General features: G+C 34.6%; 4 protein-coding genes across 4 annotated transcripts; 2 read left to right on the top strand and 2 right to left on the bottom strand.

The window, feature by feature from the left end:
• Positions 1 to 1,310: 1,310 nt before the first annotated feature.
• LOC116124939 (germinal center kinase 1) lies at positions 1,311 to 11,707 on the top strand. The gene is made up of 20 exons (XM_031410694.1): positions 1,311 to 1,437; positions 2,296 to 2,352; positions 4,190 to 4,217; positions 4,299 to 4,421; positions 5,357 to 5,468; positions 5,630 to 5,667; positions 5,811 to 5,864; positions 6,604 to 6,672; positions 6,821 to 6,937; positions 7,056 to 7,124; positions 7,630 to 7,709; positions 7,978 to 8,106; positions 8,175 to 8,442; positions 9,064 to 9,150; positions 9,249 to 9,416; positions 10,017 to 10,147; positions 10,243 to 10,375; positions 10,871 to 10,995; positions 11,125 to 11,307; positions 11,473 to 11,707. The coding sequence occupies exons 4-20, from the start codon at positions 4,386 to 4,388 to the stop codon at positions 11,510 to 11,512; spliced, it is 1,839 nt and encodes a 612-aa protein (XP_031266554.1). The 5' UTR covers positions 1,311 to 1,437; positions 2,296 to 2,352; positions 4,190 to 4,217; positions 4,299 to 4,385; the 3' UTR covers positions 11,513 to 11,707.
• Positions 11,708 to 12,086: 379 nt separating this feature from the next.
• Positions 12,087 to 14,521, bottom strand: LOC116124933 (PRA1 family protein H). Its single transcript, XM_031410689.1, has 4 exons — positions 14,078 to 14,521; positions 13,661 to 13,797; positions 12,653 to 12,724; positions 12,087 to 12,564 (listed from the first exon to the last, which is right to left on the bottom strand). Exons 1-4 carry the CDS (start codon positions 14,482 to 14,484, stop codon positions 12,500 to 12,502), a joined length of 681 nt encoding a protein of 226 aa, XP_031266549.1. The 5' UTR covers positions 14,485 to 14,521; the 3' UTR covers positions 12,087 to 12,499.
• A 222-nt stretch (positions 14,522 to 14,743) lies between these two features.
• Positions 14,744 to 18,507, top strand: LOC116124937 (ribosomal protein L11 methyltransferase). The gene is made up of 7 exons (XM_031410693.1): positions 14,744 to 15,064; positions 15,279 to 15,362; positions 15,667 to 15,807; positions 16,488 to 16,553; positions 16,956 to 17,123; positions 17,358 to 17,687; positions 18,015 to 18,507. Exons 1-7 carry the CDS (start codon positions 14,801 to 14,803, stop codon positions 18,126 to 18,128), a joined length of 1,167 nt encoding a protein of 388 aa, XP_031266553.1. The 5' UTR covers positions 14,744 to 14,800; the 3' UTR covers positions 18,129 to 18,507.
• Positions 18,508 to 18,978: 471 nt separating this feature from the next.
• LOC116124928 (uncharacterized protein DDB_G0287625) lies at positions 18,979 to 21,905 on the bottom strand. Its single transcript, XM_031410684.1, has 4 exons — positions 21,623 to 21,905; positions 19,498 to 21,249; positions 19,245 to 19,370; positions 18,979 to 19,210 (listed from the first exon to the last, which is right to left on the bottom strand). The coding sequence occupies exons 1-3, from the start codon at positions 21,680 to 21,682 to the stop codon at positions 19,305 to 19,307; spliced, it is 1,878 nt and encodes a 625-aa protein (XP_031266544.1). The 5' UTR covers positions 21,683 to 21,905; the 3' UTR covers positions 18,979 to 19,210; positions 19,245 to 19,304.
• Positions 21,906 to 21,941: the final 36 nt, after the last annotated feature.

Genomic DNA, 21,941 nt, shown 5'->3' with positions numbered 1-21,941 from the left:
CTCGGCCCATGCCCATTCATTATTTTTTTTTTATAAATAGCACTACTGATAACAACACTCCCTTTTCTTTGGCACTAATAAATGACGTTGTACCTCGATGAGGTAATGGGCAAAACTTTGGCACATCATAAATGTGATTTTGGAAAAAAAAAATCTTTTATGGGTTCAATAGTAATACTTGTAGTATTTTTTTTTTTTTTTTTTAAATGAATTTTGCTATCTATAGCTCTACCAATTTATTTTTGCCTCTATTCTTGGTTTATTCTTAATTGCCTTTTATTCCATGTTCTCCGCGTTGATTTATTAGCATAATTGACACATTTATATGGTAATGGGTTGACCTTTAAGTTTCACCGACTTAAACTTAAATTATCAATTAAAAAACCTAATTTTTTAATCCAAAAAAAAAAAACTTAAATTCCTAATAATTATCCCAAAAAAAAAGGTCAAATTCGTAACAAAAACAAAAAGAATATTACCAAACGACAAAAGATGATTAATATGACATACCAATTTTAGAATATGGTTCCATTTAGCCAAACCCAACAATAATTTGGTGAAGAGAAAAAAAATAAAATAAAAAACCATGAAACTTTTCTAAAACGCAGCGTTTAATGAACAAGAAACAAACAATATTTGTTTGGGTTCTAAAAAAAATAATTGCAGAGAAGAAAATATAAAGAAAAAAAAAAAGAAAAAAAGGAAGGAAAAACAAAGGTATCGTCCCGTTGTAGCTCTCAAAGCGTCTCTGCAATCTCACATAACATAGAGTCACGAAAACGTAAAGAAATTGTAAGAACGAAAGATCCACATCATCATCATGTAATCGTCGAACTAACAGGTAATAAAACAAACATTTTCCACAAATCTTCTTAAATCTCTCTCGAAATTTAACATGTTTCGTTCGTCCCAGAACCACCACCACGTGTGTGTGCTGTTTGGCTATCATTACTGTCCTTAAACGAATTGAAATCTGGTGGGTTGTCACTTTAGACACATCCATCTTCACCTAATTCAGAAAGATTTAATTTTTATTTATTTGTAATTTCCGATTTTGCTTTGAGTGTAAAAATTCTTTGTGCAATGTGTGTTTCATTTTCTTTTTTTTATTTATTTATTGGGACATTGGATTGTTTTTGATCTGGGTTTTGTTGTTGTGTGTGAGTTTGTGATATGGTGTGCTGTGAATTGTGTTTCAGGATTGGTTTTGGGGCACAATATAGGGATTAAACACCATTTGGGCGAATTGAAGTGGGTAGTGCAGAATGTGGAGGAAGTCTTGAATTGTTTGGTATATTTGTAAGTTGTCGTGTGGTTCGGTTTTTGTAACGAGGTGTTGTGCAAATGGCTGATATTGCTGGCTTACAAGAGGCAGCTGGTTCTAGATTTTCTTCGCGGAGTTGATTGGGAGAGGATCTTCGGGGATGTCTATAAAGCGTAAGTGTTTATTGTGATTGGTGTTATGCATTTTAATTTATGTATTCTTGTTCACATTGTTGATGGTACTTTTGGTTTATGTTATTGTTCTATGAAAGCTTGCTTAAGTATTATGACATATGTTTTAATGGTTGATATGTGTTTCTTGCTTTGTTAATTTAGAACGATTTAGCTTTTAGATGTTCTGGATTTCAAAAATGTTTCATGGAATAGCCATCTTTATTATTTTTCTAGTGAGTCAAACATTGAAATATTCAATGGAATAGCCATCTCCGTACTTTTCCACATTTTCTTGATTTGAGAAATTTGTATGATTGATGGAAATTTAGGTAAAACTTGAATTGAATAGGAATACAATTGCAAAAGTTTGTTACACTTGAGAAATTAGCTTTTCAAAATTAAAACCCACTTTGTGGTTCAATGTGAGTACTTGATTTTTAGACACTTGAGAAGTGTGATTAGTATCTTTGATATGCACTCTAACATGGTAAGTTTTTATTATGCTGACTCCTTGGATATATAGTACTATGTTAAATACGCTTGAGGGTTGAGTTTAATTTCCTAAACCATGGATTGGTACTGTAATTGGTCTTACCATGCCCTCGTATTGCTACATGTCCCTTGTTAGATATTGTAGTAGATGGATGTCCTTAAGATGCATACAAATTGTGTTTGAATATATGTTGTTTAAATTAGGTTTTGCAAATACTGATTGTGAGGTATGCATATTTCTACTGGATATATGTCTTGTGAAATTTAATGTCTTATTTGCTTTTTATATATGCTGAAGTTTATCATTATAATTTGAAGCTTATTTCTGCTCTGAGCTAGTGTTCCTGATGCTTTCCTGATTTGCAGGTTTGATAAGGAGCTTAACAAAGAAGTTGCTATTAAAGTTATTGATTTGGAAGAATCGTAAGTTTTTACTGTTGTTTATGTTATTATTTGTTTTTTATAATGGCTTTCGGGTTAGGTGCTTTATACCAGTGAGCAATATTTGTTTATGATTTTAAATTCTTTGTTTGCTTATGAGCTCTCTCTATCTGGTGGTGCCTGAGAGGAATAACTGGAAAACATGAATTACAGCAGCCGTTCTTCTTTGATAAATTTGTGATACGAATGGAGGTGCCTTGGATCAACCAACACCAACTTTACTTTTTAATCATGAGAAACGATTAAGAAGCTTTGTTATCTGATATGGACAGTATAACATCTGCTAAGGACTAGTGTAAACTTACATCAGTGTAGCTACAAGATTTGTCCAATCTTAATTTTGGCTACACACTGAAATGGTGCTGTGATAAGTAAAAAGAAGAGCATTTCTTGTTCAGTATAACCTCCCCAATGTGTATTCTTCATAGGTTTTTCTGTTGCATAGAAATAACAAAGCAAGGTAGGGGCAGGATTTTTTCTTATGGTTGACATTAGCTGGAAAACTAAGAATATGGATGATCTTGACCCTGAAAACAAATTTCCTTGTCAGAATATCGAAAAGACACAAGATTGGTGGAAAATTATGTGCCTGAAAGCTGGATGCTGAGTTGTGCGTATGTGAGTATTGAAGTTTAACTAAGCCTTTTCAGTGTGGAAAATGTGTTTTAATTTCTTCCATGTGGCCATGAGAATGTAAGGGATTTTCAATTGGAGTTTATGACTATCATGTTGTTGAAGAGAAATATGTTGGGAAGCTTCAGGCAGCATGCAGTGCATTGGACATATTTTTATCTGCCAGAAAAGGGGATAAATTTTTCTTTCATTAAGAATTGTTTTAACTTTTATTGTTTTCTTTTTTTGATAGGAAACAATTGTTTATTGAAAATGAGAATTGAAGTATAATTTCTAAGTTACAGTTGCTTGAAGACTTTATCAAATCCAGCATAGTTGTATGTTTGTATGTATGCATTTTGTACTGGAGAAGTCCTTGTCTTTGTTGTAGCAAATGGAATTGACAATATTTAGAAGAATTGGCATGCTTTTTTTTTTTTTATCAGAAACTGAAATTGTATTGAAAGAGAAAAGACGTAGAAAGACGAAGTGGCACTTAACAAGCTTAATTTGACAGATTTGCTTAATTCCTATGAAAACAGTGTTAGGCTTTATGTGATACTCATAAATTTGATATTTAAGTAAATCGTGAGTTGAAATATTTTTTTCAGAAGTAGTTTTACCTAGGGATAAGTTACTCCCAGTTGGAAAAGTGAGATTGAATTGCTCAAGCCACAGAATGCCTGTTGGCATTTTTATTCTGAACTATAAATAAGATCTTTCAAGTTTCTGCCTGAAACTGTGAGGAGAGAGTTTTCGGTGGATTAAACACTTTATATGACTTTTAATCTTAAATCTATTTACTGTGGACCCAGTAAGTGACCATTCTAGATGGTGACTTTTGGCATCTACAGAATTACATGAAGTCAATTAATTTATATAGTTTCTTATCTCAAAAAAAAAAAGTTAATTTTCTTAAATGCCACGTGCTTGGGAAGTTAAATGTCCTTTGGGTGTTTACACTTCCTCTATTTTGTCTTTCCTAATGATGCAAATATGTTTGATGTCAGGGCATTATAACTAATCCTATGTTGGTGAATTATCCCTTTTTGATTATCTTAGGGCCTCTAGTTAGAAGCCTCTTTTGCTGTTTGTAACTTGTGATTTGTAGCAAGGGAGTTTTTGTAGTATATAACAATCTTCTTTCATTTGCTCATTATTTATGCGATTAATGCACTAAAGCTTGTTTTTACTTTGTCTTCTTCAGAGAGGATGAAATTGAGGACATTCAGAAGGTATTATCTCAAATTTAGTCAATCTGTATGCTAGCAGTGGAGTGGCTGCTTACGTTGCTCATGTATTCATTGTTTTGCCAGGAAATTTCTGTTTTGTCACAATGCCGATCGCCATATATTACTGAGTACTATGGTTCTTATCTCCACCAGACAAAACTGTGGATAATTATGGAATATATGGCCGGTGGCTCTGTTGCTGACCTAGTAAGTTATACAGTTGGCTTCGCCGTTGGTTCTTCTTGTTTAATGCATGAGAATTGGTTCCTTTATTTGTTGACTCAGGAGAAATATAAATGACTCTATTTTAGCTTGATTTTTGTGGTAAAACATATTGACCTATGTGAGTTCATTGTTCACCGAAGTATTTTTGTGAGAAATTTGGCATATAATAGTACAAGAGTTTGAATACTATATCTATTCTTGGAGGAAACAAAAAATGATAGTCTTTGGCTCTTTCCATATTCTATACTTTCGGTGAATTATGTACCACTTCTGAGACTGTAGAGAGCAGAGTGATGTTTTTTTTGTAGGCTTTTAGTTGTTTTTTCTGCCACATATTGCTTTTTGTTTTTTTAAATGGTAGATTTATTTTGTCTAATCATTTTATCCTCTAGAAAATAATGTTTTCTTTTTACCCTAAAGACTATAAATAAAAGAAAAAGCAATATTTGAAAGAATTAGGATCTTTTCATTTGCTTTCTTCTTTCTGATTTCTGTATAATTGTGTGTTCGACATGGAGCAGGAAGTTAATATAGCTTAACTTGTCTTTGTTTTTACGACCTTTAGAAAATTAATGATATAATAATTGAGTATATACGGAAATGAACATCATAATTAATATTCAAATAAGAACTTTTAATTGCAATGTTTTTGAAGATGGCCTCTTCTTCTTATTAGTACCATGACAAGCTCTTCTTGGCACGATTTTCAACATCAATGTGAGAGTTTTCTAGTAGCACTTGAAGGATAGAGTTCCTTTTGCTATTTGTTGTATATTTTATTATGTGTGTAGACACATGGACATAGATATTTATTTGTAAGGATGTTATTCATGTATGTTCATTATATGCTCTTCTTAAACAAATGAACTGCAATGTTTTTTTTTTCTAGAAGGCTAATGTAGGTCTTGCTCCTGCAGCTCCAATCAGGTCCGCCACTGGATGAAATGTCAATCGCTTGCATTTTACGTGATTTGCTGCATGCTATTGAATATTTACATACTGAAGGAAAAATTCACAGAGATATAAAAGGTACTTCCTAAAGTCAAATCTCAATGTATTGTGGTGTCATCTCATTGAAAGTCTTCCACCTTTTTTTGATTTGAACTTGATACTAATTTGTCTTGGTGTAGTTTGCCTAGTTTCATGGTAATCTTGGATTAATAGTAACCTTTGCAATATTATTTTGGCAGCGGCAAACATTTTATTGACAGAGAATGGTGATGTTAAGGTACTCTTTTTTGGCGCAAACAGGTCCATGATTGTTTTGAGTTGTTTGTGTAGAGTGACTATCTAGAAGGATATAAATAATATTGGTTGAGTTACATGTATTTGCTCCTGGTCATCAAAGTTACATTAGTGACCTTGTAACAGGTTGCAGATTTTGGCGTTTCTGCACAATTAACAAGGACAATATCAAGGAGAAAGGTACTATTTTTGTTATCCGACAGTTGTATTTGTCTAGTGGCTATTGTGGGTTATTGTTTATTTATTTATTTTTATCTTAAATGGCCTATCGTTTTCTACTTTATTTTTGTCTTAAACAAATGTAAATCTTAGACTTTTCATTATAGATTTTGAATCTAGTGTCTCTGCTCAGTGGTAATCATTTGCTCTTTTTCTCTCTCTTTCTCTTGGTAAAAACATATCTTTTGGAAGCCATGATATCTGTATATCTTAGGGGTGAATGTGTCAGTGAAAGGGAGAACAATATATAGATTGCTACCTTATTAATTTTTACTTTCCCAGTTTTGCCACTATTTTTTTAAGTACCCTTACCATTGGCCCTTGATTTTCTTTTTATAGGTTGTTGTAATGTCTGAAACCAGCTTTTTGTAACAACATGTCCTTTAGTTTTAATTAGTGCTTCTAATTTTGGAGGATATATTTTCTTTTAATAATGAAAACAAGAATGGCTCTTCTTCTTTAGTTGTGATCTCTGATTAGTCATTGATATAGAGCTTAATGAGCTAATTTTAATGGAAGTTTACTTTAGCTTTCTAGTTTGCAATGCCATCTGGGCCACATTATTTTTGTGGTGTTCATATATGTCTTCATATTATTATGGAAACCTATATATTTTTTTGTCATGACTTGTGAGCAATGTAACAGATGGTGTAGTTTAGACATTTGGTCAGTGGTGCACTAATTTGTTTGACAATTACAGACATTTGTAGGAACTCCATTCTGGATGGCACCAGAGGTGATTCAAAATTCAGAAGGGTACAACGAGAAGGTAACTTTTTGAAGAAGCCCATGGGATCTTTTTTTTTTTTTTTGATGTCATATTGTTATCATGCAACCCCTCCATTCCCTCACTCTTTGTTCCCATTTTCGCTTTTTAGTTATAAACATTGCTTTACTGGATTGTTCGCTTGATACAGGCAGATATCTGGTCTCTGGGAATAACTGTGATTGAGATGGCGAAAGGAGAGCCCCCACTTGCAGATCTTCACCCAATGAGAGTTCTTTTTATAATACCTCGAGAAAATCCACCGCAGGTTTTCTAATCATGCTATGTTGTCTCACAGTTAGATACTTTGTTAAATTATTATTAAAGCAAAAAAAGGCTTAATGACTGAACGTAAGTAATATTTACTGTTTGTTTGGATTGTGCAGTTGGATGAACATTTTTCTCGCCCTATGAAAGAGTTTGTTTCATTGTGTTTGAAGAAAGTACCTGCTGAGGCAAGCATTTTACACTCTCCAATCCACTTTCGTTTGCATTTTCTTTGTCATTTCAATATTCTGGATTGGACAATGTAGATTTGATTGATTTCATATGAAATTTTAGATTCTGAGAATCTAATTTCTCTTAGGGTATATATTAGTTTGAGTTATTTTTGTGTATTTTATTAGATAGGAAGGGCCATGAACATTCCTTTTCATTCATAATGAATTCGAATGTTTATTGGCCTGCATATCATCATGCCATTTGTTTGCTATATTCTTTTAATTTTGTTTAATTGGAAATGGAGTGAAATTTACAATGTGGTTTGTATTTGTAAAAAATCTTTTTAATTTATCTAAAGTGAAAAACAGGAGTGAAATTCATCTTGTCTTCCAAAACTGTTTTGATGTGTATTGGATAAAGTGGTGATATCATCCCCTTTGTGAGGTTTGATTCTATTTGAATTTTTTTTGCTTTTGATGTTTTTTTTTTTTTTCTTAATTTTTACTACTTCGATTGCAGAGGCAAAGTGCGAAGGAACTTCTCAAGCATCGATTTATCAGGAATGCTAGGAAGAGTCCAAGGCTTCAGGAGAGAATAAGGTGTAATATGTTGCTATGGATCTCATTACTTGAGCATCTTTATAGTCTCTGGATTTTCTTTTTCTTGATTAAGGTTCTATCTCGAACACATTATTTGATGTCTAAAAAGCGTGAAGCACACTCGAAGATTAAGGCATTAATTCATCTAACATCTTTAATACATATATGTCTTTTTTGTTGTTTTTTGTGGCAAAGAAATTCGTAGTAATGTGCTTCCTTGTTACATTGGTGAGCTTAGAGTTGACATTCTCTATTTTCTTATTGATAGAGAGCGGCCAAAGTACCAAATAAAGGAAGATCCAGATACACCAATAAATGGTGTTAGATCTGTAGGAGACGGGTCTGGCACTGTGAAGGTGGCAAGAGATGTGAGAAGTGATGAAACCGTTCGAGCCAGGTCTATTGAAGCTGTTGATTGCTAGTTTTTTTCTTTTCATGATTGATGTTGACTTCTTGTGTCTGCAGTAGTCAGGGGCAAACCACTAGAAATGCTGGGTGGGACTTCAGTATTAGTGGATCACAGAGTACAGGAACTGTCAGAAGTGCTGTAAGGCCACCTCAGATTAGAGAAAGGAAACCAGAAGTTTCGTATAATCAAGCTACCCAAAGGAGAACTTTAGAGGGTGATAACCAGTGGTCTGGAAGTGCATTTCGTGAATCGCTAGAACTTTCTTCTGGAAAAGATGCTAGGGATTTATATCATGATGACTACGAGGATAATAGCTATGAAGATGTAAGTCTCTCTCTTTGATGCAACCTCCTCCAGTTTTTTGATGAGCTATGAGATTTTGTTCTTCTTTTACCATTTCATTCAGTTCTAAACTGGAAACTACTTTTAGTATTGGACCTTACAAAATATTTGGGTGGTTATTTCCCAAGTAGGTGTCTCCATTGGTTGAAACCAAATGCCTTAACCACCCAACTCAACCCTTGAGATTTGGTTTATTGGTTCTTTGACTTATATGGGGATAAAAGTGTCAGTAATTTTTGGGATGTTAACTACTGCATCTATATATTTGCCAGTTGATGGGTAATTGAATAAGAAATTCCAGTTAGCTCTTGATTTTAATGGTGCTGTCCAACCGTTTGCATGTTTGTTATTTCTTTATGCATCCATTTACTCTCATTGTAATTGGAAATTTGATATGCCTTAATTGTAGTATGTATGCTCCCACTAATTTTACCATGTGAAAAATCAGCTTGATCTTTAAATTGCGGTGGTTATTTTTGGCAATTGTTTCAGAAATTATCCGAACTGAGTTATCATCAATGTATGTTATAGTAGTATGATATATTAATACACAGAATTTCTGCTTGTATCCACTAAAAGTTGTTTGAAGTGCTCAATTTCCAGGATGAGGTGAGTGGCTCAGGAACCGTTGTTATAAGAAGCCCAAAAAAATCTCAATCATCTGGTCTCTTCCATGATCGAAGTAGTCTGGTATAGTTGTCCTGTTAATATGAGATTTAGTTAATTTAGTCCAGTGTTTTAGCTGTTGTAGCCATTTCATTAATTTTAGAATATTATTTATTGTGTAGTCTAGCAGCATGTATTCTGCTGTTGAAGACGCTTCTACCAGTGGAACTGTTGTGTATCGTGGTCAACATGATGAGCCTGATTATATTCGCACTCCAAAATCCAGACTAGGAATTCAAGAGAGAACTGCAAGTGCCTCACTTGAAGACAGTTCACAAAACCTAGCGGAGGTGGTTTTAGTTCTTGTCTTTTACAATGACTTTAAATGTTTTCAGTGTTTTAAGAAAGAATTTGGAAAAATCACAAAACTCCTTTCACTTCTCCAAAATACTAATACAATAATCTTTGAATTCTAGACAATAGATGGAATGAATACACAAGGACAGATATTTGAGTATGATTTGCTACTATATCAGAGATTCCGACCCTTTATCAGTAGATAACAATTTGCAACTATGGAAAACTGATTTTGCCTTTTCTAAATCTTGTTTTCTGAAATACAATCTGGAAGGGGTTTTTTTTTTTTTTTTCATTAAAAAAAAAAATGTAAAAACAGTAATGAACAGCCCCTAATTGTTGTTAAGTTTTCTAGTATTTATGTGAAATCCCTGAATTATTTTTATTGCTTTCAATAGTTTTCTTATTCTTGAAAGTATTTGTCTTCTGTAAATTTAAACGTGTTCCCTTGTCTGTTCTCAGACTTTTCATGTAGGGTGTTCTCACTGAAATTTTGTTGTATTCTATTTCCTGTTACTGGTTTTTTTTTTTTTAAACAATGTTGACGTGGTTCTTGTTATTAAGCTTCTATTGTTGGTTGATACATTGTTTAGGCAAAAGCTGCTATTCAGAGTGGGTTTAGGAAAGGGAATGCTAGAGAAAGATTAGGGCTGGGCAAGATCAATAATGATGGGCAGGAATATCGAAGAAGAGAGCAAATAACAAGCAGCTCTGATTCTTCCAGGTAAATCTAACAGTCACTTCTGCTAGTTTATCTGCCTCACATAATGGGATGTGTTTGATTATTCCAATTTCTGAGATACAATGCTCCTACCTCAGAGATTCCCGGGACTACTTTGATGCACAAAGAGCATTTTCTAGATCACGCCAAGCAAGTGATGATGAAGATAGTGCAAGAATAACATCATCATCTGCACCATTGTCAGTTTTGCTTATCCCTTCCTTAAAAGAGGTAAGCACTAAGATGATACCATTGTAATTAGTTTGATAGAGATAACCCATTAATAATCTAATTAATGACAGTACATAGCTGTTTGTGCAGAGACTAACATTTTGCATTGAGGGACCTGGTTAATGTTGCCAATTCAAACGTGGGGTAGCTTCTAATCAAATTAGGATGTTCATGTAGATGAAAAGAATTATTTTCTCTGATAATATGGGGAACATGAAACTGAGTTATTAATTGTGGGATCAAACTTAGAAGCTCATAATTCTTGTGAGAATCACTTCAGTAATGTCAGAGCACTCATTCAGTATAATGGTAAAAGCCTTGATCTGTACGCCGAGGGTTAGAGTGGGACCATCATTTTTTTTTTAATGCTCATTAATCTCTGTGAGAATGTTGATATGCAATTCACGTAGTTTTAGTGTTTGGCATCTGCTTATGAGCAATGATCACTTTGGCTTGCTGTTTTTCCTCTTACAGTTTGACTGCTTTTATGTTTAGGCAGTTGCTGATGATGCAGAAGGACCTGTTGTGCATCAGGTCATAAGTTCATTAATGAATATGGAACGCATGAAGCCAGGTTCTTGTGAAGTTCTTGTCAGAAAGTTGCTTCAGCAATTAGCAAGGTTTAAAACTTAATATTCTCTCACCAACCACCCCAATAAAATAAAAACAACAAACTCCTTTCTTACTTATTGAAATGTGATTCCTGTAAGCGATATTACTTAATCTCAAATTGAAGTAAATTTATGCAGTTCAAAAGAGTCTTCGATGAAAGATATCCAGGAGCTGGCTGCTCGCATCTTCGCAAAGTTCAAAACAACATCTGAATTAACACAAAATGTAAATTCCGAGGCTGATAACAAGAAAAAGCAACAAACAAAGGAAGTACCATCAAACGCTAATTTAAGCCCACTTGCGAGGTTTCTACTCTCAAGGTACATCAGTTGTTTTCGCCGAGATTTTTTATTTTGATTCTGGAAATTTTGATAAATTTCCCAACTTATGGCTATATTTATCCTCATATTTCCTTCTGTTTATGTTTATAAACATTTTATATGAAATATATGGTGGTGTGTAAAATTGGCGACTTTCTTACGCAGATGGCAAGGGCAAGCTTCTCGGGATCTCAACCCAACTTAAAACCGGATGTTGGAACGGCAATTACATCTTTGTTAGTGTGTTTTCTGTTTATGCATTTATTCTGATTTGATGTACATAACATTGTAAGAAATTGTGTATTTATTATCCACCATTATTATTTTTCTATCTCAAAATTTTGTTTTGCAGTTGCAGAAGCTTTGGTGCATAATTAGGTTTGCTATTATTAGCATTGTAATTTCACTAACATTAATTTTATCAATCAAGAATTCTCATTTTGCAATAACTTAATGAATGATTGTGCTTACATTAGTCTTTTCTACTTCTTTACTTGCCTCATCTGGTTGCTCATAACGTATGAAGCAAATCTGGAAACCTTCAAGATCATCATCTTAGCTTAAAATCCAGTTTCCAGATTTTGGTCTTCTTCTGGGTCCATGTTACCAATTCGAAATTGACCCACTTTGTGCTCTAATGATATCAATTCTCTCTGAAAATTATAAAATACTTGAAAGGCCAAAAGCATTAGTGATCTTAACTTCCATATCAGAACCAGTTTGGTTTGCCACAAAAACTTTAAAGGGTTGAAGTTGAACTATTCCTGACCTGGAATCAATAATTCCACCAGAAAAATAACATGAAATCTCAAAATTCCAGGGAATTGGTATTACAGTACTCTATATATTGGAATGTATTTTTACAAAAGGGTTACTTCTTCTCTCTTCTTCAAAAATAATATGCAAACCAACCAAGATATTGTATACTTACATATTGAATGTCAAAGTCAAACTGAAATCAGAATCTATCTGGCTTGCTAAGCGATTCATGATTTTTTTTTTTTTTTTTTTTGGTATAAAAGAGATTAGTCAATGATATAGCATTGCTTATATAAAAGCGACACTGGAACATAAAAATAATGATTCCTGTAATAACATTAAACTCCCAGCTATTTTTGTAGCACGCAAACTTGTTGATCTCTTGCAGCAAAACCAAACTCAAACCGAACTCTCTATCATCATATATTTATTGCTACCTGCCCCGAGAAGGTTGCTTTTGAGAAGCAAGCTTCCGGAATGCAGCATGCAAAATCATAACTACAGTACAGTATAAAATTTATCAGCTCAGAAAAGGAATGGCGACATCCATAAAAATGATCAAGAATATCTAGTATCTAATCTTTACCTGTGTAACCGACAGAGAGTGCATAGAAGAGAGCCATCTGAACATTCAAACATATCAAAATAATCACAGTAGCTGCAAAGATAAGAAGCAATTGATACTGTGAGATACAGAACCATTATGAGCATTCATACACTTCAAAGAAAGAATTGTTCAGAAATATTAAAGAGAAAAGACAAATCAGAGTGATACAAAAAAATTATGCTACCATCAATGGTGAATTTCCTAGCATCTTATATAATATATATAGACGAAAGCCAGCCTCAGAAAGGAGAGATAAGTGTAATTTTTTGAACCAGAGACCAATTTGCATATATAGCTAATGAAGAAAATATTAACACCGTATCAATGACATCTCAGATCATTGTATTACACTGATCCATAACGAGAGCTAATTGATCATGAATCATAACTATGATTTCCAGTAAAATGCCAGTGTGTACAACCTTTCTTGCTTATTTTGTAGTCAGAAAATTCTTAGTAAAATGGTCGAACCAAAATGTTTATTCTAGATAGTGACTGTTCTCGACTTTGACACTTGAACATAACATACTTCCCCCCGAAGTGCGATATTTTCTCAAGAAGTGATTAATGGAACCTATACTTTTCTTGTCTCATCTCATTTGCTTTTGTTAGCTTTATGGATTCTTTCTATTATATTAATTTTTAAAGTCCCTTACTTCCTAACCAGAACTTCACTAGCATTTTTTCTAACAAAACCAAAATCTACAAAATTTTAACCCCTAATCAAAACACAAAGAACAATAGTTCATACTGTACCCCAATAAGCAAGTTATGCGCTAACATTAACTATGCCCTCAGCTGCCCCATAAACATGGTTACTTTTCATAAATTTCACAACACTAGAACTAGATAGGAAGTCCTAAATTAAGTTCCATAACTGAAAGTACAACAGTTCATTACTATGGCATCGATATATGATGATGAAGAGAAGACCACATCAAGTTCTCTCATTGAAGGCAGCCATATATGGAAGATATGAGAACTCACCACATTGCGCAATACGAATCAGAATTTGCCGAATCACAGGATATCGATCAAATTTCCATTTATCACTACTGAACTTGAACAAATCCCAAATCGCCAAACTTGAGATCAACCCAAGAAGAGCTAGCGGCATCTGGTACCTATAATCACAAAGACAAAGAAAGTCTAACTAAACAAACAGAAACAAAAATCACATAAATTAACATTAAAAAAGAAAGAAAGTACCATATAAACATTAAATTTCAATCTTCACATTCTAAGGCCCAAGACAGAAATGATAAAATTACCAAAAAACGACTATTTTACTCATCAAGACACACAATTTCGAAATTTGACCACTTTCCTCAACACCCACAAGGAACTAAACAAGAACCCACGTATAAAAACACAAACAGAGAGAAAGAGAATAAAGATTCTTACAAGGAGCAGGCAAAGAAGAGAATAAACAAAGTAGCATAATTTCTGGCATATCGTTTGACGTTCTCTTGAACCCTCAATTTGAGAGTGTCTGGCGACGAGGGGAAGGAGTAAGAGCCTGCGAAGCCAAAAAACTCGTGCGTCCAAGAGGGGGTGCGGGCGGAGAAATCATCGGTGGTCAGCTTAGCAAAGGGGTTGACTGTGAGGAGAGAAAAAAAGGTCCATAAATAATGAAAGAGGCTGTGGGTAATAGTGGCACTGGTGGTGGTTGCGGTGGTGGAGGAAGTGGTGGATAAGGCGGCGGAGTTGGTGTCGAGAAGTTCAAGGTAGCCAGAGTCACGTAGCCATGACTCGAATGCCGGGTCAGGGAGGCTTAAAGATAAAGGGTTCGATGAGAAAGCCCTTCCCATTAACAACACCGCTAAATTACAGGGCTTTCGCGTCTTGTTTTGTTATATAGATATGGGCAGCGCCACACTGTTTAGTTAGTTGATGCTGAAATAATTATCGATATATTTAATCAAATTTAATACTCTTATTAGTCTATTTTAGGTAAATTAATTTCAGTAAATGAAAATTTGGAGGCTTGAAATAAATAAAATATCAATTTATAATTTTTTTTGGGTATTATTCGTATTAAAACCTTTCCTCAAAATGTGGAACACACAAGACACAACTCAGTTGAACTGCTTGTACCTTACTTGAGTTTTGATAAAGCAGTTAGTAATGTCTATGTCATTGAGACATTTCTTCAAACACTTTCCGTACACACTCGCCCGTTACTTAACTCACCCGCCATATCAGTATGCGGCTCCGCTTTCTCTCCTCTCAACTCTTTCCTTCAGAAACTACGAACCCACAAACCATTCAACACCCTCTTCGCTCTTCACTAAGAAGTTTTCCATTTCTTCTTCTGTTTATACTTCGCTGGACACTTCCTCCTCTCCTGCTTATCTTTCAGTTCGCATTCGCTGTCAGAAACATCTCATTGTTAGATTCTCTTCTTCTTTATAATTACTTGGATTACAAGGCATTGTTATTGCAAAAAACCCACGTTGCTGTTTTGGTTTATGAACTTGAACTGAGATAATTGAGTTTGGTACCACTGTTAGAATTAATGGTTTTCGCGATCCCAAATGACCATTTTAGTTAAAATATTAACAAAATTTATCTAACTATATTTGTGCTTCCTTTTGTTTTACAGGATGATTTTTCGGAAGCTCTTCTGTGTTTTGGTGCAAGTTCTACAAGCGTGGATGAAGAAGATGGATGTGAGAGTTCTGATGAGGTGAAAATTCTTGTTATATATATAGCGAATAATTTTATGTTTGAATTATTAAAGATGAAGTTATGACTGAGGATATGTATTAAAATGATAGCGAATTAATGATAACAAAGAGGTATTCTAGTGAAATTTCATTTGAAGGTTTGGTATTAATGATGTCAAAGTGAGTTTCAGAGTCTACCCTTTGAGACAAATTTTAGTGGATATAATGTAGGTAGATTGTCTTTAATTACTCTGTTCACTAGTTTGAAAAGGCAATAAGGAACAGAAATTTGTTGTTTTAAATTATGATAGCTTTTTTATGCAGATCTTCATTGATTCTATATTTCCTGAAAGCGAAGATGTGGACACATGCATCTCATGTGCTGTGGATTCCATAGGCTTAAAAGAGATACCAAGTTATGAAGTTAAAATTGGTGATCAATACAACTGGATACAGAAAACTCAGGTTCATCTACTTGTCTGTTCTTTGTCATCAATTGCATAATTGGTGTCAGTTTTAATGTTAGTAAGATGGTGCCATTTCATTTGATTGAGTTGTTTCTCTGCCTTCCACTTCATTTTGATGTAACCGGTTGGAAGGCAAACTTACTAATGAAAAGAATTTTGAAACAGATTTTTGTGCAGATTATGCCCCAGATCTTAGGAGTTAAAACCTGAAATTTAATTCATAAACAATTGACTTCAACGTTGACCTCATTCTGTCTAACTTGCATTTATGGAAATTAGACTCAAGGAAGCCAATGTGATCCTACATGAGCTATCTTTGATTTTCAAGAGAATACTGCTTTGCAATGATTTTTGAGGTACTTACAGCACTAGGAATACAAAAATGTGATTATTCCTTTAAAGGTGATGAACGCTCGTAATTTATTGTCATCTGGTTCTGTACTTTTGTTCTGCAACCTTTTTTCAATACCTTAACTATTTATTGTTTCCAATGTACTCTACCTCGCTTTGAGGATCAACTTCTGACTTGAGCTGTATGTGAATTTCTGTAAAATTATCAGGTTATGTCGAAAAATACAGGGATAACTAAATTTATTGTTTACTATCAATTATAATAGTTAGGTGTGCATAATTCTTTTTTCAGTACTTTATTGATAATGTTTTATGAATTTATTGCAGGAATCATTTCATCCTGTTAAGGTTACAAAAGGACTATGGATTGTACCTGAGTGGAGAACTCCCCCAGTATGATTTATAACTCTTACCTTTTTGGAGGTTTTATTTGTTGCAGTCGTTTCTGACTGTATATAATTAGCTCTTTTCTTCATTACTTTTATTTAAATCTTATAAGCTTGTTTCCTATGAACATTTCAAAATCACACTGTTAAAATTTCTTACACTAGTCAAGTATTTGATATTGCAACTTCTATTACGGTTGAACTCTCCATCTGATGGGCTAAGCATTTGAATTTGATTTGTAGATGATTAAGAAAAGTCATGAGGATACAAGCACTTGTACACACATTTCTGAATCAAGGTTCCTGATAGGATAGTCTGACTCTTTTGCTCATGAAACCTTTTGCAATTCAACTATTGTTAAAGCACATATTATTTATGAATAATAGTATTTTTGCTTCATCACTACAGGATGGTGAAGCAACAAATATAATTTTGAATCCCGGATTAGCATTTGGGACAGGGGAGCATCCTACTACTATGTTGTGTCTATTGTTGCTACAAGGCTTGATAAAAGGGGGAGAACTCTTCTTGGACTATGGCACTGGTTCTGGAATTCTTGCAATTGCTGCAATTAAGGTAATCAACCTTGATTTTAAGAGACGGTAGAACCTCATTGTGTAGAGTTGCTTACAAATATTTTTATGTCTTATATATATGTGTTATTGTTTAGTTTATGAGAAATTTCACCCATTCCTAATTTCTTCTTGAAGTCAGTGACGAGGAATGTTTTTATATTTCCCTTATCCATTATACTTTTTCCATGTCATGCCAACTGATTCTCAAATCCTAATTTATTGACTGGGAATACAGTTTGGTGCTGCCTTATCTGTTGGAGTTGATATAGATCCCCAAGCAATCACATCTGCGAGTCATAATGCTGCTGTTAATAACATTGGACCTGATAAATTGAAATTAGTCCTAGTTCCTGACAACACACGTCCTCCCTCCAAAGATGAAAGGGAAGATGGACTGAAGAACGATCATAACTCATATCAAACGGGAGCTGTCGCTGAGATAGACAAGTATGACGTGGTTATAGCAAATATACTTCTAAATCCATTATTGGAATTAGCAGATGATATTGTTTCTCATGCTAAGCCTGGGGCAGTAGTTGGCATCTCTGGTATCTTATCTGAGCAGGTATCTTCTTAGTCTTCATCAATGTTATTGATTATGTACTATTAAGTGATAAGCAGTTACCAGTTAGCAGCAATTGAATCAAAGTGGCTGCATTCTGTAAAGCTGAGATAGGAATGCTCACTGTCATTGACACATTTTACAATACTATATCCTGCTTCAATGATCAGACATCGATGTCCAAGTTTCTGTCTGTTACTAAAACAACACAATTCATCAAAACTCTGAATATCCATAAGAGATAAAAGGGTCTGCCATTTTTATTTCCAAAGCTCTTTGGAATGAGTTTGTACATACTTGAACCTGACTTCGTTGTCAAATCTTTTGCAGCTTTCACATATCATTGATAGATATTCAACATTACTGGAAGGCATATCGGTGTCACAGATGGATGACTGGGCCTGTGTAAGTGGCACAAAGAAAACAAATCCTGCTGACAGCTGAGGAAAATCATTAGCGTTGAACTGCAATCATACACAATAAACTCAACTCGGAAACTGGTGCATTATATTGTGGCTACCCCATTGTCGGTGTTCGCTGTCTAGCCCGTGGTATTGCGAAGAACTTGGAAGCAAGTTGCTACAAAAGCATCACAACCCAAAAATGTTTTGCAGTTTATGTAATTAATTTTCGTTGGCACCACTTCTGTGCCTGCCGAAGCTGGAATTGTTTAATTTATAGCTCTGTGGTTTGTCCTCAGAAAACAAAAAGCAGACCATAATAGTGGGATTCTAGTAGAAATTTTCTGGAACTGATGTTCGAAGACAAATTATTGAAGAGCTGAATTAACAACCTATATTACCTCGATGACCCTAATTAAACATGTACATACATGTTTTTATACAAGTGATTTGCATATAAATGTATGAGTATCAACTATCAAGAAACAATGTTAAAAAAGGAAATAAAAAGCATTTTCTTAAGTGTTTAAATGCAATAAAAAAAACCACTTCTGAGTGGCCGAATAGTTGAACAAAGATTCTAAATCTTAAATGTATTATTCAAGAAGTCTTGAATTCATCTCAGTTACTAATAAAGATGGTCATTTGAGAGTATATCTCAGTTACTAATAAGGATGATCATTTGAAAGTATACCCAATCATTATCTTTAAGACTTCAAGAGTTAATCGAGGTATGTACGAATTGATCCGGACACTCTAGTCTCTAGACTCCAATCACCAAAAAAAAAAATGCAATAAAAAAGAGGTCACAACTCACACAAAACTAAGGATATTCCAATTAATATTATCAGTTTATCACAGCCAAGGAGAAGTCACCAATAAACAAACTAATATATGAAAGAAAGCTAAAATAAACAGAGATTATAATTTAAAAGAAAAAATTACACGAAACAAGTTATTGCTACTTTTAAAATAAACGTCATAAAGATAGTCATCCTTGTGGCCAGAATAGATTACATTCTTTTAATGAACCTATGGTTACTAGTATTAGTATATACTGCAAGCCGGAATTCCCCAAGCTCTTAACTTCAGGTTCTGCATGAGACGTCAATCCAGAATGATAGTGTATCTCTTTCAAAGTTGCAAACAAAACGGTTGTATCTCTTTTTGTAAAGCTTTCTAATCAGTGCCTACTCAGACCAAAATTGTTGATGAGACATCAACGTTTGAGCGGCCTCCGAGACAAGGCGGGGGCTTTCTTAGGAATGTAGACCTTGTAGCTTACCTGGCCAAACATAAGAAGCATGAAATCAGACTTTGGCACATAACACGAAAAAAATTACATACAACATTAACAGCTTATAGTTTTGAGATGCAGAGGTCTATAGTCTATATCAAATTAAAATACTTACCTCTACCAGTTCACCACCCCGCATTACAGTCATAGTCTTCTGCTCTAACTGTGAATCGTCCTTGGCCTCATCTTGTGGTTTATTAGAGCTAATGCCTCCAGATATAGATTTTAAGCAAGAAGTATCATCAGAAGCAGAACTGCGGGCGTTATTAACTTCTTCACAATTAGTTTTGCCAAGTTGGTCGATCTCAGTTTGTGCTGTTTCTACCTTACAGTGAGCTACGCTATTCCCAGTAATTGACTTTGCTTGAGGGGGTTCCTCTCGCAAAGCAGATTCTTGCTTCTTGTTGATGGAAGCATTTGATGGTTCTCGCCTTGATGCTAATGAAATCAACCTTGGTTTATAAGATTCAGAACCGAAAGTCTTGTTGACCTTGTTGGGGCTGCTAGCAAGAGCAACCCGATCTGGTGGATGTGCAACATCATGCTTAGCCCCATTATTTTTGTACCCATTGTTCCCATCAGAAAGATTTTTATCATTCTGTGAAATCTCTGTAGGACTTTTACTTGCTGCAGGAATACTGTCATCCCCTGCTACTTGGCTTGTAACGACTGCTCTAGCACCCCCTCCCTTGGAGGATTTATTTTGAAACAATTCAGCCTTTGTGGAGGACAGTCTCTTCACATCACTATGAATTAGATCTTTCTGATTGACAGGAGCCTTTGCATCTGTCTGGTGCCCCCTTCGGAATGTCCTTAGATTTTCCAAAGCCTTTTGTCTTAAAATTGACTCCAAATTATATGCGTTTGGACTATCAGCAACACCAGAATCATCATTCCTTTTTTCCTCTAGAACATCATTCATCTTAAACCCATCACAAGGACTATTCTCGTCATAGTCATCACTGTCCTTGTCGGTTTCTGTGACTTTACCACTTCTGATGTTAGAAACAACTTCTCCTTTTTCATCTTCTGCATGCCTTTTCTCCTTTGTTGTGACATGATAATTATGGACAAACTCTCTCTTGCTCCCCCCATCATTACTATCATTGCTTCTGCTAGGAGGATAATCATCATAATCATATACCATCTCTTCTTTATGCTCATCTTCATTCATCCCTCTCTCCTCATTTCCCTCTCTAACAACAGTAATAACTGATCTCAGCCGTCTAACATTAACCTCACCTGTCAATTGTTCATCACTCCTGTAATCATTATACCTACTGCATGATGAAAAACTCCTCGACCTAGATCTGCTCCTTTTACTTCCACTTTTAACCTTTTCCACTCTTCTCCTATCTTTATCTCTTCTTTCAGACCAGCCTCTATTTTTCTCCACTTCGCTCTCATCACTGCTACCACTCCCACCCTGACAAGTAGAGCAACTCCATGACCCACTACTTGTGGAACTAACACTTACCTCCCATTTAGACTTATTCTTCTTCTTCTTCTTCTCCTTCTTCTTCTCCTTCAGCTTCTTCTTCTTCTTCTCATGGGTTTTTTTCCTCACCTGAAAATCACCATTTTTCTTTGATCCCTTTCTTTTTTTAAAAAGAGGAGCGTCTTCAGTCTTTTCACTGCTAGAGGACTGTCTTCGAGCCCTCTTCTTACTGCTCTTCACATCTTTTCTTGTTCTTGAACGAGATCTTCTACTTCTATGGTCATCCTCAGAACAAGAGGATGAAACAGATACCGAATTCATGGAATCATCACTATCGCTTGAATAAGATACAGAATCATCACGATGGGGAAGCTTCTTGGACTTACTCTTTCTCCTGGTCCTACTTTTACTTCTTTTCTTAATTCGCCCCTAAACACCCAACACACCCACATACATACAGCAATTTTAGATTGAAATCACAGAAATCAGAAAAAAAAAAAAAAAAAGGGCCATGTCCAGATTCTAATTTACAAATTGTTCAATCAATCAGAGTCTTGTTTCTCAGAAACCAAACAGAGCATTAAATCATATAACGTAAAACATCACACTGTTTAAAACTAATCTCTCTCAACAAACAAAACTGCGGCTAAAAAAATCTTTTTCTTATTCTACATAATCAAATTAAAGAACTTGTCCATACCTAAATTCCTGAGCAAAAAATTAAAAAAGGGCAAGAGATTTGAGCAACTTAACCATAGAACAATAAAATAATCATAGAAAAAACAGTAGATTGAGAAAGTACCCGAGAGGAAGAAACTTTCGATCTCTTCTTCTTAATAGAAGAAGACGATGTCTTTCCCATCTGGGTTGTGTTCTCTCAACCTGCAAGAACCAAAAATCAAACAGAAAAAGAAATATATGAAGACTGAGACAAAGAAGAAGAAAACAAGAGCGTTAATGGTAATGGGTTAGAATAGAATTGGGCATTGAAGAATAGGGTGATAAAGCCACTGCTTTTTCCCTCTTTTCTTCTCAAAGAACCGCAAAAACTCGAGCCAAAAACTGATATTGCTAAAACGACTGCCCATTTAATACCAATTTTGACGTCTAATATTTTAAGG

This window comes from Pistacia vera, unplaced genomic scaffold (assembly GCF_008641045.1).
Source record: "Pistacia vera cultivar Batoury unplaced genomic scaffold, PisVer_v2 Contig158, whole genome shotgun sequence".
NCBI lineage: Eukaryota > Viridiplantae > Streptophyta > Magnoliopsida > Sapindales > Anacardiaceae > Pistacia > Pistacia vera.
The sequence above is the reverse complement of the archived record's forward strand: the minus strand, read 5'-3'. Positions and strand labels throughout refer to the sequence as shown.

Bases quoted from the DNA above. Each gene is read 5' to 3' on its own strand.
- LOC116124939 (XM_031410694.1), top strand. From the start codon at position 4,386: ATGGAATATATGGCCGGTGGCTCTGTTGCTGACCTA. The intron at 9,151-9,248 runs GTATAGTTGTCC...TTTATTGTGTAG, and splicing joins TCCATGATCGAAGTAGTCTG to TCTAGCAGCATGTATTCTGC. The intron at 10,148-10,242 runs GTAAATCTAACA...CTCCTACCTCAG, and splicing joins AGCAGCTCTGATTCTTCCAG to AGATTCCCGGGACTACTTTG.
- LOC116124933 (XM_031410689.1), bottom strand. From the start codon at position 14,484: ATGGGAAGGGCTTTCTCATCGAACCCTTTATCTTTAAGCCTCCCTGAC. The intron at 13,798-14,077 runs GTAAGAATCTTT...TTGTGATTATAG, and splicing joins CTCTTCTTTGCCTGCTCCTT to GTACCAGATGCCGCTAGCTC. The intron at 12,725-13,660 runs GTGAGTTCTCAT...TTATCTTTGCAG, and splicing joins GATTCGTATTGCGCAATGTG to CTACTGTGATTATTTTGATA.
- LOC116124937 (XM_031410693.1), top strand. From the start codon at position 14,801: ATGTCTATGTCATTGAGACATTTCTTCAAACACTTTCCGTACACACTC. The intron at 15,363-15,666 runs GTGAAAATTCTT...TTTTTTATGCAG, and splicing joins GATGTGAGAGTTCTGATGAG to ATCTTCATTGATTCTATATT. The intron at 17,124-17,357 runs GTAATCAACCTT...CTGGGAATACAG, and splicing joins TTGCAATTGCTGCAATTAAG to TTTGGTGCTGCCTTATCTGT.
- LOC116124928 (XM_031410684.1), bottom strand. From the start codon at position 21,682: ATGGGAAAGACATCGTCTTCTTCTATTAAGAAGAAGAGATCGAAAGTT. The intron at 21,250-21,622 runs GTACTTTCTCAA...TTGGGTGTTTAG, and splicing joins CGAAAGTTTCTTCCTCTCGG to GGGCGAATTAAGAAAAGAAG. The intron at 19,371-19,497 runs GTAAGTATTTTA...ATGTTTGGCCAG, and splicing joins GGGGTGGTGAACTGGTAGAG to GTAAGCTACAAGGTCTACAT.